Source organism: Geotrypetes seraphini, chromosome 8 (genome assembly GCF_902459505.1).
Source record: "Geotrypetes seraphini chromosome 8, aGeoSer1.1, whole genome shotgun sequence".
Lineage (NCBI taxonomy): Eukaryota > Metazoa > Chordata > Amphibia > Gymnophiona > Dermophiidae > Geotrypetes > Geotrypetes seraphini.
Genome location: NC_047091.1, coordinates 108,113,992 through 108,131,764, shown reverse-complemented (window position 1 = coordinate 108,131,764; position 17,773 = coordinate 108,113,992). Strand labels below are relative to the sequence as shown.

The window sequence follows — 17,773 nt, the reverse complement described above, 5'->3', positions numbered from 1 at the left end:
ATTTCTTAAATCCTGCAAAATATCTACAAGGATTCATTGCAGCTTACGATAAGATTTTTCAGAAGTTCCAGAGCAATTCTGGATAGAGAATGACATGGGGCCAAATATTTCCTGCCCCATGCCCCATTCCTGCAAGCTCTATTCTCATCTGCACAAGCCTCAAACACTTTAAAATCATAAGTGTTTGAAGTTTGTGAGGTTAAGGCTGAGCTTATAGGAATAGGACAGGGACAGCAACAAAACTTGTGGGAAGGGGAAAAATTTGTCCCCGTGTCATTCTCTAATTCTGGATCTACATTTGGATGGCAATCATGAGAATGACAAAGAGAGCAGATATGTCTTTAATATTTTCCTGAAATGGCAGTAGGTTGTGGTCTGTTATAGATATAGTGGTAGACTTTTCCAACATATTTATAAATGATCTGGAAATTGGAACAATGAGGGAAGTGATTACAATTGTAGATGACACTAAACTGTTTAAAGTTGTTAAAACGCATGAAGACTGTGAAAAATTGCAGGCAGACCTAGGAAACGAAGACTGGTCATCCAAATGGCAGATGAAATTTAATGTGGACAATTGAAAAGTGATGCAGGTTGGGAACAATAACCAAAATCATAATTACCAGATGCTAGGTTAAGTACCCAAGAGAGAGATCTAGGTGTCATCGTAGACAATACACTGAAACCTTTCTCCCAACGTGCGGTGGCGGCTCAGAAAAGCAAACAAGATGTTATTAATTATTAGAAAAGGGATAGTAAATAAGACTAAGAATGCTATAATGCCTCTTTATCACTACATAGTGTGACCTCACCTTAAGCATTGTGTTCAATTCTGGTCGCCATATCACAAAAATGATATAACGGAATTAGAAAAGGTTCAAAGAAGAGCGAACAAGATGATAGCGGGAATAGAACTCCTATTTATGTGAGGAAAAACTAGAGGTAAGAGCTTTTCAGCTTTGAAAAGATGGCTGAGAGGAGATATGATTGAAGTCTACAAAATCCTGAATGGTATAGAACGGCTACAAGTGAATTGATTTTTTTTTTACTCCATGAAAAATTACAAAGACTTAAGGAACACTTGAAGTAACAGGAAAATACTTTTAAAACCAATAGTAGGAATTCTGTTACATAAACACAGGAGTCTGTACTTTAGGTATCAATCCATGCTTGTGAACTGTTGCAGAAGGATGTCATTCATATTTTTAAGCTCCTCCTCTTTCACCAATGGAGTATAGTGCCCTTTTCAGTTTTTCCTTTTGCAAGCAAACTGAGGTATGTTCTGGTCTGCTCTGTTTAGTTTTTATGATTTTCGGGTATTTTTATTCCATTTCATTAGGCTTTGGTGCCAAAAGGACCCCATATTTGGGGCTATTCGGTCTGGGAGAGGACCCAGACTCCACAAGGGTGGGCTGCAGCTTGTAGGGAAACCCTCAGGTGTACCTGATGAGCCAGACTGCTTTGGGCTTCTTCGAGGCTCGGGTTCATTCCCTTGAGAACCAGCTCACCTAATTTATTAGAGGCTTGAGTGCAGGTTGTGCGGCCCCTGTGTGAATCTCGTTGAGTTTCAGGGAGCCAACCCTCATCGTGCTGCGAGGATCAGTAGGGTGAGGGTGGAGTCCTAAGTTGGGGCTGTCCGACTGGCAGCCCGAAGATCTCCAGTTGTGGATTTATTCCAACAAGGTTTTGAGGCAGAAAGTCTTCTCCACTCAGTCAGGCTGAAGCAAAGCTGACAACAGGTAGGCACCAGCAAAGTACAGTGAGTACAGCTCTTTATTCCCTATGGAGAAAAACAGGGAGGAGGGGGGGTTCAGAAAAAGTTATTTTTAGGTTTCTGTGGACAGAACTAGGGTCCCCCTCCAAATCCCCTTTCCCTGAATTTTTTGAACTGTAGTGCCCCCATGGGCCATTTTTGGCACAAATTACTTAGCCTGTTCTGCCAGTTTTGTGCTGGATGGTCAGCAGAGGAGCATCTGTGTACTTCATACCATGGGGCATGCGAGAGACAGGCAGGAGTCTTGGACTCAGCCTTTTCTGAGTCCTCTAGGGCTGGGTAACTGCAGGGGTTCCTGAAATGAAGGTACAAAACACAAGTGCATGGATGCTGCGGAGCCCAAGAGAATCCAGTCTGATTTTTTGTCTCTCAGAGGGGGGGGGGGAAAGAAAGATGATGCATAGGTAATTCATCATGACCTATGCAGGATAGGAAGCAGTAGCAGAGGAAAAGCTTTGGTTGTTTATACATGCATATGGTTAAAGTATGGGTCTATACATATGGATAACAGGCAGTTGAGAGGAGTTGCAAACTTGGTTATTAATATAGACTTCTTTAGCAACTCTCCAGACCAGCATAGGCATCTTACAAGCGAGTTATAACTCATCATGGCCAGCATGTGGAGACAGAGCAAAACTTTGGAATTGTACTTAATAGGTTACTTCCTCTCATTCCCTCAGTCTTCTCTCAGTCTCCAGCAGGTGTGAGTGAGTTGTACCCATCTCCCTTCTGTAGGGCTGTTGGATTTTGTTTAGGACTCCTAGTCCCCGTTTTTTTTTGTGCTGGACTGAGCTTGGGTGGGCCCTGTTTCAGAGTCCGTCCGACATCGGTGGTGTCAAGCCCGGCGGGTCTCATGCTGGGTCCCTCCATCTCCCCAACATTTTTTTTTAGAGGTGCCTCAGCAGTAAGCCTTTCCCATAATTCAAGCAAGGCATACTGCTTTGAGAGCCAGTGGAGTCTGTTCTGTGTTAAAAAAAAAAAAAAAATCCTGAGGAAGTGCCGGTCTGAAGAGTTCCTTTCCCTTTAAATTTAATGTATTTTACTGTATTTTTCAACTAACCGGCACTTTTCTTTAGTTAGGTCGCATATGGAGCAATGAGCACTTCACAGGAGAAGTCTATGGCTTTTGCGGTGATTGCTCGTCACACCTTGTGGCTTTGTGCTTGGTCGGTGGATGTGGCGTCCAAGACTAAACTTACTAAATTTCCCTTTAGGAGGTCTTTGGATAAGTTTGTTCAGATTCTGACAGACTCTAAAGTGCCCCGCCTGCCTGAAGACCGTGCTCGCCTGGCTGTTAGGAATGGCACTGCTCAGGGACATTTGTGGGAGTTCCGCAGATATCGCCCTGGGTGTGGAGCTGCTTCCTTCTTTTCTGGGTTTTCCAGGGGTCGTTTCTTTCAGTGCATGCAGTCCTTTTGGGGGGCCCATCGAGGAGCTGGGAATCCCTTTGCTGCTACTACGCCCCATCCTGCCCAATGACTACTTGCTGGCGCTCCTTCTGATTCCGGTGGGTGCCCGGCCTTGCGATTTTTGTCCACGATAGGCAGAAATCATGTCCGATCAGTGGATCTTGGAAGTGATTCGGGACGGTTATGCCCTGGAGTTTGCTCACTCCCTGCCAGATCTTTTTCTAGCTTCGCCTTGTCAGGCACCGTGGAAGAAACAGGCTTTTCGTCAGACCCTTCAAAGATTGTTCTAATTCCTCCTCAGGAGTGTTTCTCCGACAAGTACTCAATTTACTTTGTGGTACCCAAAAAAGAGGGGACTTATCAACCCATCTTAGATTTGAAGGGGGTCAACAGGGCTCTCATGGTTCCTTCTTTTCGCATGGAGACACTGAGGTCGGTGATTCTGGCAGTTTAGCCAGGGGAGTTTCTGACTCTCGATTAGAGAGCTGCACGGGAACGGGGATGACGGGAATCCCGCGGGACCCGCGGGTTCCCCCTTTGGGTCACGGGGATCCCGTGAGGACGCCCCCTAGGGTCACGGGGATCCCGTGGGGATGCCCCCTAGGGTTGCGGGGTTCCTGCGGGGTTGGATCGCAGTGCACTCGAGCCGCAAGGATAGTCTCCTCCTCCTTACCTGCCCTGTCGCAGCACACAGCCAAACGGAAGTCTTCCCGATGTCAGCGCTGACGTCGGAGGGAGGGCTTAAGCAAAGCCCTCCCTTCCTCCGACGTCAGCGCTGACATCAGGAAGACTTCCGGTCGGCTGTGTGCGGCAGGGCAGGTAGGGAGAAGGCAATGGCGTGCGTACGAAAGAGGGGGGGGGGGCGGTCCGCCCCGGGGAATGTGCACAGCCGGTCAGGTCCCCCGATCGACCGACAACAGGCCCGGCCGACAAACCTCCCTGCCCTGTAGCCACGAATCTAAATTACCTTCTTACAGCAGCTTCACTACTCCAGCTGCTGTAAGAAGGTAATTTAGATTCGAGGCTACAGGATAGGGAGATTTGCCCGACCAGGCCTGTTCTGTTGTCGATCGGGTGGGGAAGCGCCACAAAGGTAAGGGGCAGGGAGGGAGAAAGGGAGGAAAGGTGGAGTGGAGAAGAAAAGACGCTTAAGAGAAATGGGTAAAACTGAGGGGGGAGAAGGCCGCTGAAAGTACATGGGGAAGACAGAGGGGGAGAAGGACGCTGAAAGCACATGGGGAAGACAGGAGGGGTGGGGAAGAAGGACGCTGAAAGGACATGGGGAAGACAGGGGGGGAGGACACTGAAAGCACATGGGGAAGACAGAGGGGGAGAAGGACGCTGAAAGCACATGGGGAAGACAGGAGGGGTGGGGAAGAAGGACGCTGAAAGGACATGGGGAAGACAGGGGGGAGGACACTGAAAGGACATGGGGAAGACAGAGGGGGGGAGAAGGACGCTGAAAAGACATGGGGAAGACGGGGGGAGAAGGACACTGAAAGGATATGGGGAAGACAGAGGGGGGAGAAGGACGCTGAAAGGAAATGGGGAAGAGAGAGTGGGGAGAAGACGCTGGCAGGGAAGAAGACAGAGATGCCAGACTATGGGGGGAGCGGAGGAAAGAAGATGGGTGCCAGATCAATTTGGGAGGGGGGAGAAAGGAAGAGGCACAGTAACAGAGCAAATGGAAGACACAGAGAGAAGAGAGACAGTGGATGGAAGGAATTGAGTGAGAACATGAAGAAAGCAGAAACCAGGCAACAAAGGTAGGAAAAAAATTCTTTTTTTTTTGCTTCAGGATAAAGTAGTATATTAGTTGTGTTGATAAAAATATATAAACATTAGAGGCTCTGGTAGAAACCCGTTTACAAAGTATGTATTCTTCCCAATTAATATTTCCAAATTAATAAAGTCTTTTTGCTTATTTTTAAATGGGTTTCTACCAGAGCCTTTAATTCAGTAGCATAATTAAGTTTCAAGTTTATTAATTGGCTTGTTCAATCGCTTAATCGGATTTCTAAGCGATGTACAATAAAATATACATACATAAGGAGACAAAAACATTACATACACTTAATTAATTATAATATAAACAAAAGGAAAAAGGGGATGAAATCCATTTTTATAGTAAAGAAAGGACATACAGGGAAAATACAAAAGGAAGTTGGAAAAATAAAAAAATAAAAAAAAAGCAGAATAATTCACTAAAATAACATTTTATAATAAAATTTAATTAAGTTGCAAATGCATCTTTAAACAGAAAGGTTTTTAATTCGCTTTTAAATTTCCCAAATACCTTCTCCTCCTGTAAAAACATGGGAAGCGCATTCCAAATCTAGGGAGCTGTACATGAGAAGATAAATTGTCTTCTTGTACTAATAATTTTTAGCGAGGGAATTGATAAAAGGTTCCGTTCACTAGATCGTAAGGTTCTTTTAACTGAATATGGGATAAGTAACCTAAATAAAAATGCTGGAGTCTTATTTTCTAATGTTTTAAAAATAATTGTACATAATTTATGCGTAATTCTATGAATGACTGGGAGCCAATGAGCCTTTTTAAGGAGTGGTGTCACATGATCAAATTTTTTAGATTTTGTTATTAATTTGATAGAAGCATTTTGAATAATTTGTAATCGTTTAATTTCTTGTAAAGCAATTCCTGTAAATAATGAATTGCAATAATCGATTTTAGACATCACCAGAGAGTGAATAAGAATATTAAGTGCTTTGGGACAAAGAAATTTAGAAATAGATCGAATTTTCCGCAACCTATAGAAGGTAGTTTTAACAATACTACTAATGTGCGGGGACGTAGGGGATTCCTCACAGGGACTAACGAGCGGGGACTTAGGGGATTCCTCACAGGGACGGGCGGGGACGTAGGGAATTCCTCGCGGGGACGGGTGGGAGTCCTCACGGGGACGGGTGGGACTTTGGCGGGGACGGGTGGGATTTCTGTCCCCGTGCAACTCTCTACTCTCGATTTGACAGAGGCTTACTTGCATGTTCCAATCAGGACCTCCCATCAGCATTTCCTTCGCTTTGCGATCTTGGATCAGCACTTTTAGTTCTGTGCACTTCCTTTCAGTCTAGCCATAGCTCCGAGGACGTTCACCAAAGTTATGGTGATAGTCGTGGCGGCATTGTGCAAAGAGGGGGTTCTAGTTCATCCCTACCTGGATGACTGGTTGGTTCGAGTGAAGTCCGTTGCAGGAGAGCACTCGGGTCACAGCTTAGGTGGTGAAGTTCTGCAGTCGCTGGGCTGGGTTGTTAACCTTTCCAAAAGTTGGTTGACCCCCATCTCAGCACCTGGAGCACCTTGGAGTTCTTTTCGACACCTCCTTAGGCAAGGTCTTTCTCCCAGAAGCCCAGGTAAGCAAATTGCAATCTCAAATTCGCCTGCTTATGCCGTCCCGGTGTTCTCGGGCGCTGGATTTTCTCCAAGTCTTGGGGTCGATGGCAGATTCCCTCGACGTGGTGAGGTGGGCTCAGGCCCACATGCGTTCACTTCAGTATGCTTTTCTTCGGAGGTCGTCACCCCAGAGGCACAGTCTGGATCTTCCTGTTCCTCTGAAGGGTTTGGCTCGCTGCAGTCTTCGTTGATGGCTCCAGACCGCTCATCTAGTCCAAGGTGTGAGTCTGGATCAGCCACAGTGGACGATGATGGTCATGGAAGCCTGTCTCCTTGGTTGGGGAGCTCAGTGTCTCGGTCACTCAGCTCAGGGCACCTGGTCCACAAAGGAGGCGATCTGGTCGATCAATGTTCTGGAAACCAGAGCCATCCGTCTGGCGCTGTTAGTCTTCCAATCCTTCTTGATGGGCAAGTCAGTTCGGGTTCTTTCAGACAATGCCACAGCTGTAGCCTATGTTAGTCGTCAGGGTGGCACCAAGAGCACTCTGGTGGCGCAAGAAATGGCTCTGCTCATGGTCTGGGCAGAGTCTCATCTACAGGATATCTCGACCTCCCACATAGCTGGAGTGGAGAATGTTCAAGCGGACTTTCTAAGTCGTCACGTATTAGATCCAGGAGAGTGGTGTCTAGTAAGTTACGTGGCTTTTTAGTTGATAGTGCAAGCTTGGGGTAGCCCCTCATGGACCTGATGGCCATGAGTGTCAACGCCAAAACACCCCGCTTCTGTCGTCTCAGAGACTGTCAGGCTGAGGGTTTGAATGCTCTGGTCCAACCATGGTCAATGGAGAGTCTGGTGTACGTGTTCCCTCGACCATTAGTGGGCAAAGTTCTTCTTCGTATTGTGCGTCATCCGGGCCTTGTGATTCTGGCGGCCCCGGATTGGCCCAGACGTCCGTAGTAAGTGGACCTGGTGAGGCATCTGGTATGGATCCTCTGCCTCTCTCACTCGACCTTCTGACTCGGGGTCCTATTCCCATGTTCGATCCGGGTCCCTTTTATCTTAATGGCTTGGCTCTTGAAAGGGAGCACCTAGGTAAGAAGGGATAAGATTTAGATGGTCATCTGTACTCTTTTGGGGTCCCGGAGACTTTCCACTTCTCGAGCTTATGTGTGGGTTTGGGTACATTTGAGGAGTGGTCTCTTTTCGCACTTCCCTGCCTAACATCTTAGAGTTCTTGCAGGATGGCCTGGACAGGGGCCTGGCTTTGTCTTCTCTTTGGGTTCAGCTTGCAGCTTTGTCAGCCTTTCGGGGGTTATTACGGGGTCAGCGTCTGACTGCCATTCCTGATATTCATTTTTTGCAGGCAGCCAAGTTGTTCAAGTCTCCCGTTAGACCGTCTCTTCCTTCCTGGGATCTTAATCTGATCTTGTCTTTGCTGGTGCGCCTACCCTTGGAGCCTTTGGGGCCTGCACATTGAAGGACCTTACTCTTAAAGTGGTCTTTTTGATAGCAGTTACTTCTGCTAGATGTGTTTCTGAGTTGCGGGCTTTCTCTTATAGGTCTCTGTTCCTGGAGTTTTCTAGGGATCAGGCTATTTTGTGGACTGTTTCTCCCTTTCTGCCTAAGGTAGTTTCTTCTTTTCATGTCACTCAGTCAGTGGTCCTCCCGGTGTTGGGTTCTTGGGATGGATCTGCAGAGCAGAATCAGTTGCACAAGTTGGATGTTTCTCAGGTTCTTCACTCTTATGTCCAAAGAACTCAGGAGTTCAGAAAGTCAGATTGTCTCTTTCTCCTTTTAGTGGGTCCTCGTAAGGGGGATGGCGCTTCCATGGCGTGCTGGATCAAGGAGACTATTGCTTCCACTTTACCTTCTTCAGAAAAAGCTTGTTCTGGAATTTCTAAAGGCTCATTCCACTAGGGGTCAGGCGGCTTCTTGGGCTGAGACTTCGCTAGTGCCTCCAGTGGATATTTGTAAGGCTGCTTTTTGGTCTTCCTTGCATTCCTTTGTCAGACACTACTGTGTGGACATTCAGGCTTATCGGGATGCGGTGTTCGGTAAGCGTGTTCTGGTGGTGGCCCTTCAGGGGTCCCACCCATGACGGGGACTGCTTTTGTACGTCCCACTTGTAAGATGCCTATGCTGGTCTGGAGAGTTGCTAAAGAAGGAGAAATTAGGTTCTTATCTGATAATTTATTTTCTTTTAGCCTCTGCAGACCAGCATAGAACCCCACCCTGTCTATTGTTGTGTTGTTCTTGTAGGTGTTGCACGTGCAAATTTTGTTTTTTCTTCGAGTTCTAGTATTTTTCTAGGGCTGGGGAGAATTGAAGGACAGCGGCTGTGGCTCGGCTGGTATAGTTAGCGAGCTGTGGGGACATTTTCTTGCTGGGATCTCTCCTATTGGACTTATGTGCGCATTTAATGTCTCTTTGAGGAGTGGTGTTCCACTTGTGGTGTAGTTTCTCTTTGCGCTTCTTTGCCTCATATCTTGGAGTTCTTGCAGAATGGTCTGGATAGGGGCCCTGCCTGGTCCTTCCTCTAGGTTCAGCTTGCAGCTTTGTCTGCGTTTCAGAGGAGAGACATTAATTCCTGGAAGGGTAGAGGGCAGAAACTGCAGTAGCCTCCCTACTAGCTGGAGGAATAGTACAGAAGTATAATCTTGAAGGAGACTTATCTTTCTGTTGGTGATTCATCCTGTATCTTCCTTTGGGAGTGGAATGGGAGTGAAGGAGAAGTGGTCTGGAGTGATTTGGAGAAAAATGGGACATAACATTTTTCTCTCTTTTTTTCCATGCCTTGTTGTTGCTGGAGTGAGGAAAAGTGATGATTCTTCCATTGTCTGCCCACCTACCAGTATAAACCATATTTCTGTCTTTATAGATGTTTCTGCTCCAGTGAATGGTGAATCTGCAGCCCAGCAGAACGAGAGTGGCGAAGACAAGGACCGGGAAGAAGACCACAGTTTGGGCAGTGTAAAGCGAGAGGTGCCGACTGAAGATAAACAGAATGAGTGAGTATTTTAGTCTTGTATATTTGGGTTATACCAATCTGGGTTAATAGACAGCTGCATGCAGATATTTTTCATTAAACATTCATTCTGAAGGGTTGGGGTGAAATGAGAGGATCCTGAGTGTTGGAAATGATTCCCCCAGTTCAGCTCAACAAAACCAGACCTATCTCAGAGTCGGAATGGGACGAATCATTGTGGGACGTTTCATCGCAGCCGCACTGAATTGTCCTGGAGAGAACGCCTGGATCTGCTCATAGGAGGGGAGCGGGTGTAGTTTAGGGGGATGTGGGGGTTGTAGTGTGGAGGGTGTGGGGAGCATTGCCCCTCCAAACAAGGCCCTGCAGCATTCCAGACACATCTTCTGTTTAGAAGGCAATATGCCTGAGAGAAGAAGAAGTTGTGACTGAGGGGATGAGGCACTGGAGAAGGAAGGCTGCGGGAATGGTGGTAGGCAACTTGGGGAGAAGAGACTAGCTATTGTAATTTTACGACAATTCATCATGGCCGATTTAGTGATGAAACGGCCACGCTAAACTGGCCGAGCTGAAATGGTCACGATGAGTCATCCTAGACTCCTTAGAGTTTCTTGCTGTTGAAAAGGTGTAGTGGGTAGCATGTTTTCAGGAACACTTATATATGTATAGGAAAATTATATTTCATATGTTATAATTTTCTTTTCTTTAATCATATCAGCCTAGTCCGGAATGAATGGGTTATTTCCATCTACCAGCAGATGGAGACAGAGAAAAAATAGTCCCAAGAGCTTTAAGGGTATTGTGCAGCCAGGAAAGTTCAGTATTTCAAATAGCCAAGCAATGGTGCTCATAACAATTATAGCTGACAATTGGAAAAGACTAAAGCCAACTAAGGCTATATTGTTAACATTTTAGAATGAGGCTGATACTCAACTGACACACAGGTATTTCACCGAGTCAGGAGATGCGAGGCATCCATGTGAAGGAAAGGAAAAGCAGAAGTTATTACCTGTAGGAAGAAAACACTAATATGGCTAAAAGAGAGAAAATTATCGGGTAAAAAACATAATTTTCCCTTCCATTACTTCTATGCCAGACCAGTCCAGAATGAATGGGATGGGGCAAAACAGTGCCTCAATTAGGATGGGACAAAGAAAAAAAACGGAGAAGGAGCGAACTGCAGCATCAGTGAATGATCGTTCCAAAGGTAACTAAGAGTAAGCCTACTCTATTATGGAAACACTAAAGGTATTTAATAAAACCATCATGTAGAGCAATGAAGATGGCTAATGACTAGAGCAGAAATTAATGTCATTGAATATGTTATACATCCACAAGGCACAAACCAATGGATGAAGTGATGAGATAAAGGGGGAAAGCAGAAAAAAGGACGATAGGCCCAGAATAACCAGCAAGGCTGTAGCTCATGGACAATGTACACATGAAAAGGCGAGGGCTTATGACTCAATGAGAAGCCATGCTAAACTACCAAGCCTGAGACACCTCCAAAAGAGGAGGTCTGCACAAAAGGAAAGATTGGAAAGATACCAAACAAGTGTCCAAAGGAAGCGTACTTGTTAAGAAAGCTGCAGCAGAATAGACACAAGGTGCCACTGAAGGAGGTACCATCGAGAGCCACAATGTTTTCTTTCAGCTTCAATCAGGCGAAGCTGCCACAGCTATGCAGCCAACAACTATTGCCAGAGTCCTAGAGAAGGCTGCTGAGCTAGCATCATAAAAGCAGTTAGGGAATTCTGTATGAAAGGCATGGAACCAAACAAGCTTAGCAGTGATTAGATGATAGCAGTGCCAGACAGACTTCTAAAGTCTGCCCTGATTATTGCTGAACAGATAGGCCAGTAACAGGCAGACTTCTAAGGTCTGTGCCCTGAAAAAGGGGAGGACAAATCAAGATCAAGTATGCATATGTAGTATCACTTCATACCTTATGAGTTTGCCTTGTTGGGCAGACTGGATGGGCCGCACAAGTCTTTTTCTGCCATCATTTACTATGTTACTATGTAGTTGTGATAAGTAGAGCTATACAGACAACAGTTGAAGCTGACCCAAAACATATAATAGTTGATGTCAAGGCTATGTAAGCGGACAGCCAGTGTTTCAGAGAACTAGGTGTGTTAGGTAGTGCTGTATAGTAAGATGATGGAGCAAAAAATGCACCCGGTATTACCGCAGCTGAAGAAACAACTCACCACTGTTAAAAGAATAGGTCATGGCTACTGGTGCCATACAGGAGGGTACGGTATCAATTGTAAAATGGAGTTGGCTGCAGCCAAGGCCACTTTTGTAAACTTAACTCCTCAGATATGCCTATGCAAGTATAACCATCATCTTCAGTTCTTACCGTCCCTCCAGACCAGCAAAGAAACAGATGGGTTTATGCTCCTCTGCCAGCAGGTAGAGACTGAGACACTAACCTTTGGCTATAGTATAAGTGGGCTGTGCAGTCCCTCTTACAATCAGTCTTTTCTCAGTCTCCAGCAGGTGGAGTGGTAAGATTGTGCAGTCTGTACCGTTTGTTTTTGGGCCTGTTGGATCTGGTTAGGGAATTTTTCTGGTCCCTTTAGCTCTCCGGATAAAGCTTGGGGGAACCCTTTGGGGGTCCTTCTGACCTTGGGGATGCCACACTCAAAAGGGTCGAGTCCCTCCCCCCACCTCCCCAGGTTTTTTGTGTTTAGAGGAGCCTCAACTATACACCTTGCCATCTATATTGGCACTGAGTACAGTTTAGAGTTCCAGGTGGGGTCTGCTCTAACTTGAGACAGTTGGTGAGCTGTGAGAAGTTTAAAAAAAAAAAAAAAGACACAATAAATAAATGGAGTATAAAGTGGTCCTGAAGCTGCCATTTTTGTACGGTGTTGATGTATGTGGGTTTTTGACGCATTCAGTATGAGTGCTTCAAAAAAGCAGCATGTGCATTTTATGTGGGTGCTGAGCAGTGGATGCGACTGGCGGGTGCACAAAATGTTCCAGCTGCCTTGAGGGATAACTAGCTTTGAGTGTCGGCATGTCCAGCTCCCCTTTGCGTGCACACTGCGGGAGGCACTGGTGACGCCCAGACCTCACCGCTGCCCACGCTGGGGTTTCCTCGGCTGCCGGCAGTCTTGCAGATTCAGGCTTGCAGACCGCTGAGGAGGCTGGGGATTCCCTTGTCACTGTGGCTAGGGCTGCTAGCAGCGTTTCTATAGCAGCAGGGTCGAGTTTGGCTTCGATGCCATGTTTGATTTCAGGTGCCAGTTTAGTAATGGTGCTTCCCTCAGTTTTGCAGGAAATGTGTCCATTTCCCACTGCCTTAGGCAACCTTCCTTAGAGAGTCAGGAACAGGTCTTAAATGTGTCTTCTGCTCATTCTATGATTTCTAGACTGCCACTGGGGTTGTTGAGTTTTGATTTATGTTAGCCATGTGCAAGGCTTATTTACAGGCGGCTGGGGGTCTTGCTTCAGTTTGGGGGGTCTTTCCCTTCCACAGCCAACCCGTTCAGTCTCCTGCTATGGTTGCCTCTATCTGGCCCCCTCAGCCATCGTCCAAGTGGCCTCGGGTGTCTTGGGACAAGGTTTCTTTTATGGCTGATCTGTTTCCTCTGGGGACTTGGATCTTGGAGAGGATTTTCCAGATCCATTGGAGGGTCTGATGTTTGGAATAGAAATTATTTTTCTGAGGCGCCGGTTGGTGAGGACGCTTATGTTGTACGCTTTTTTCTCGAAGGGTTGCAGGAGCTCATTCTTCAGGTGTCTTCTTTTTTACACTTTGAAGAGGCCTCTGATGACCCCCTCATGTGGTGGACCCTCTTCTTAGAGGGATACAGTCAGCATCCCACTCTTTCCCTATGATCATGATATTCGGGATGTAGTGCAGATTCACAACTAGTGGGAAGTAACAGCTAACATATGGAATCCCATGTCTTGTAAAAGAAAGAAGATTAGGAAGGTAAGAACATAATCTATAATTCTCTGTTAATTTTCTTTCTTTGAGTTCTGATAGATTAGTCCTGAAATCTCCAGGGAAGATGGTAACTGTCAAAGAGGGGATTCTCTCTTGCTGTAATGGTCATATTCTGCTTGTGGAAGGGGGAGGAGGTTCCAGGTGTCAGATGGTCGTTGTTGGTTTCCTTGCTTGGTTACCTCAGCTTTGATATTTGTTATAGTGGCTAGACCTAGGCTTCAGTGCTGCTTTAGCATGCGGATGATATCGCTGGAAAAACTGTTTTCCCTGTCTTCATCTGCTTGTTGGGGAAACATCTGACAAAGGGAGTACAAGCACTGTTTATTGTTGCCATATTGTGCTTTTATTTTCATAAAATTCAGCTTTCTACTAAGAAAGGACATAATGCAGTTTTACAGGGGGCGGCAGGGCCAAATTATTTTGGGAGGTTGGGGTGGGGGGTGAAGAAAGTTGAAGCTAGATGCAGGGTGATGTTTGTAAATAGTTTAATAACATGCTGTTCAGATCTCTGACTTAATAATTACAACTTTAAGTTTAAGAGAAATGTGAAGACCATAGGGGTAACATTAATGGGCTCTTTTTTTTTTTTTTTTTTTTGCAGAATTATAAATCAATGTGGGATCAAAAAATAGTTATTACTAAAAAAATTGAGAAGAGTTAGAACATATTTGGATCCTTCATTCTGCATTCTGGCTTTGCAGTCTTGTACTGACTCAATTAGTTTATTGTAATATAGTTTCTTTGGGCAGTTCCAAATTATTGCTAAAAGAGACCTTTGAGAACATCAAGACCGATTTTATTATTTTTTTTTTTCTGCCAAAAAAAATAGACAAGTTTACTTATTGAGTTACACTGGCTGCCTATAGAGACACAGATTACCAATTCTTTATTCATTTTATCATCTTACAACAAGTGCGCAATATTATATCATTAAATATTTTGACACATCACTTGAATTTCTTACTAATGTCATCATAAATACATAAATTAAACCCTCCCCACCCACCCTTCCCTTAAATATTTCAATCAAATATATCATATCATATAAGTATTATAAACTTATTAAATGATTAACCTTTAAAAAGAAATTTATACCATCCCCCCACCCCCCATGTATAAATATACTATCAGTGAAAAATGATGTCTAATCATTACAATAATTTGCCAATGGCCCCCAGATCTTTTTAAAATTGTTATAATTCCCATTCTGCAAAGCAATTACTCTTTCCATTTTGTAAATGTGGTATAACGAATTCCACCAAAATGTATAATAGAGAATGACACGGTGGCGGTTTACCCGCGGCCACCGCATTTTAGCCGTGGGTCACCCGCCGAAAACGGGGAAGAAAACTAGCAGTCGCTACGGGGACAAGGCCATTCACCGCCCGCGGGGCGGTGAATGGTCTTGTCCCCGCAGTGAGGCATGAAGGATCGCGCGGTCCCCGCAGCTCACACCCGCCTGCCCAATCGATTCTAGTGTTTAGCCAGCTCTCTCCCTTCTCCTCACCTTAGTTTGTAGATTTTCTTTTTCGGCGACCCGCACGCTATCAGAGAGCCACGCACCCGCTGCTGCTGCTCAGTTTCGATCTTCTGCTCTGACGCAACCGGAAACAGGAAGTTGCAGCAGAGCAGAAGATTGAACACTGAGCAGCCGCGCGTGCAGGTCGCCGAAAAAGAAAACCTATAAACTAAGGTGAGGAGAAGGGAGAGAGCTGGCTAAACACTAGGATCGATTGGGCAGGCAGGTAGTGGCTGCGGGGACCGTGCGATCGCTAGTGTTCCCGGCTCAAATTGGAAGGAGGGAGTGAAAGGGAAAAGGATTCTGGGCCAAGGGGATGAAGTCGGAAAGAAAAACCCACAGCAGGAAAGAAAGGGAAGGACTGGCAGGTGAGCCAGATGCTAGAAGCAGGGGGGGGGGAAGAAAGAGGGAAAAAAGCTAGATGGGGTTGAAAAGAAGAGACACACTGGTATGGAAGAGGAAGATAGGGGAAATCTGGACACAGGAAGGTAACAGAAAGAGGGGAAATTATGTGCATGGGGCATAGGGACAGAGACATAAAGGGGACATGCCATGGGGATGGTATATGGACAAGGGGGGGCAATGACAGATACATAGGGGAGATATTAGAAATGGAGAAAATAGGAGCACAGAAGCGAGATGGTTTGTGGGGATGGGACAGGGACCGAGCTTGCAGGCTCCAGTGGCTTGCACAAATTACATTGTAACGTGCCATGAAAATAAGAGGAAGGAAGGTAGATAGGCCACGCGAGAGGAGCTGAAGGGTAGTAGAAAGGAACAGATGGTAAAGGAGGGAGGGAAGGGTGGTGGTGGAAAGGAATAGAACAGACATTGAAAGAGGGTGGAAATGTGGAAGACAGAGTGGGAAGAAGACAGATGCCAGACTATGCGGGAGCGGAGGGAAGAAGATGGGTGCTAGACCAATTGGGGGGGGGGGGTTAAGGGAGAGGCACAGTAACAGCAAATGGAAGACGCAGAGAGAAGACACACAGTGGATGGAAGGAATTCAATGAGAAGATGTGGAAAGCAGAAACCAGACAACAAAGGTAGAAAAAAAAATTATATTTATTTATTTTTTGCTTTAGGATAAAATAGTATATTAGTTGTGTTGATAAAAATTTATAAACAAAGCCCTGCCAGCTGAACATCTCTTTCTCTAGTTCAGCAGCAGGAACTTTGATTTATAAGAAAGGAATAAGCTAAATATTACAGTACTAAGGCTTATATGGATGCAGCGGGGACGGTGACGGGGCGGTGAATGGGATGGCAGTGGCGGTGACGGGGCGGTGAAAGGGATGGCGGTGACGGTGACGGGGCGGTGAAGGGAACGGCGGTGACGGGGCGGTGCAGAGGATGGTGGGCCGGTGACGGGGACAGATTTTTTCCCCGTGTCATTCTCTAATGTATAACTAAGATAGAGACAGATTAAATTTAAGTTGTGTGTTATGATCTTTAACATTCTTTATGGCCAAGCTCCCAAATACATGTCTGACTTGATTAGTTTCTCAAATATTATTAGATCAAAGAGATTGTGGGACCTCTTATTACATTTCCCAAATCCTAAAGGTATTTGTCTAAAAAAATTATATTCTTCAGATTTTGTTTATTTAGTAGCACATATTTGGAATTCTCTTCTGATTCAGATAAGAGGAACTTGCTGCAGTTAATTACGAAATATGAGAATATTTTTTAGTTTACTTTTCTTCTCTGTTTTTTATAGCACACAAATTGATGCTGAGATGGAAAAGTCAGGCAGTGACAGGCAAGACCTGGATCCAGAAATTGTCCACATGGAGTCAGAATCCACCCTCAAGAGCTGAACTGCTGAACTCTTGACTACTGCTGTATTCCCCAGGCCCAAGTTTTTGTGCTGTGGGCTTTCCATTAGGCCCTGTGCTTCAGAAAACTACTGTACCAACTTCTATATAAGAAGCTGCATTGGCCTCTCCACTTCTCCTCTACCCTATGGAAGCAGAGAATGTGTTATTTTTTTTTTCTCTGAGGCTCTGTGATGTCTGTGTTTGTTCTCATTCAGAGTTTTTTTCCACCTGATATCTTATGAAACCAACATGTGATGAAATATAAAGGTTTTTTTAATGAAACAATACACAGGTTTTTCTGTCTAACACTTTGTCAGCTATGAATGGGGATGGAAGAGGAGTGAGAAAATTAAAACGGTAATAAGTGGTGCTCATTACTTTTCATCCAATGAAATCTGCATGGCGACAGCTACTGTTTTCCCATGTTGTGTGGTGGTTTTGGCAAAAGTTGGAATGAACAGAGGCCACTATAGGTGGAAAAATAATTATCCCAGGACAAGCAGGCAGGTATTCTCACATATGGGTGATGTCATCGACGGAGCCCGGATGCGGACGCCTCGCAAGCAGACTTGCTTGAAGAAACTCGAAGTTTCGAGTCACCCACACTGCGCATGCGCGAGTACCTTCCCGCCCAGCACAGGGCGCATCTCCTCAGTTCTCAGTTTTCCATGTAGCCGAGAAGTCCGTCTTTGACTCTCTGCATTTAACTTCGTTCACTTTGTGCCTTCTCTCAACCGTGGTTTGTGTTTTTTTCCTTCACGAATCACTGTTTTATTTTATTTCTATTATTTAAGTTTAAAAAATTTTGCTTCTTCCGTTCGTTTTCCGGGACAGGCCGCTCGGCCGCAGCCCGAGGTCTTTGACTTTGCGGCGGCTATTTTTCCGTCTATGTCCCGGCCTGCTACAGGCTTCAAGAGGTGTAGCAAGTGTCAGCGCGCGATCTCTCTGCCGG

General features: G+C 45.5%; 1 protein-coding gene across 3 annotated transcripts in view; it reads left to right on the top strand.

Annotated features, from left to right (window-relative positions):
- HDGFL2 (HDGF like 2) overlaps positions 1-17,108 on the top strand; it is an 85,507-nt gene extending 68,399 nt beyond the window's left edge. For 2 of the 3 annotated variants that reach the window (XM_033956254.1, XM_033956253.1), the window contains exons 15-16: positions 9,417-9,546; positions 16,722-17,108. In XM_033956254.1, the coding sequence (XP_033812145.1) occupies positions 9,417-9,546; positions 16,722-16,821 (230 nt within the window). In that variant the 3' untranslated portion in view covers positions 16,822-17,108. Of the gene's footprint in view, positions 1-9,416; positions 9,547-10,617; positions 10,729-16,721 lie in introns of all 3 variants that reach the window. The other variant, XR_004540430.1, reaches the window with a different exon arrangement.
- The last annotated feature ends 665 nt before the right edge of the window (positions 17,109-17,773 follow it).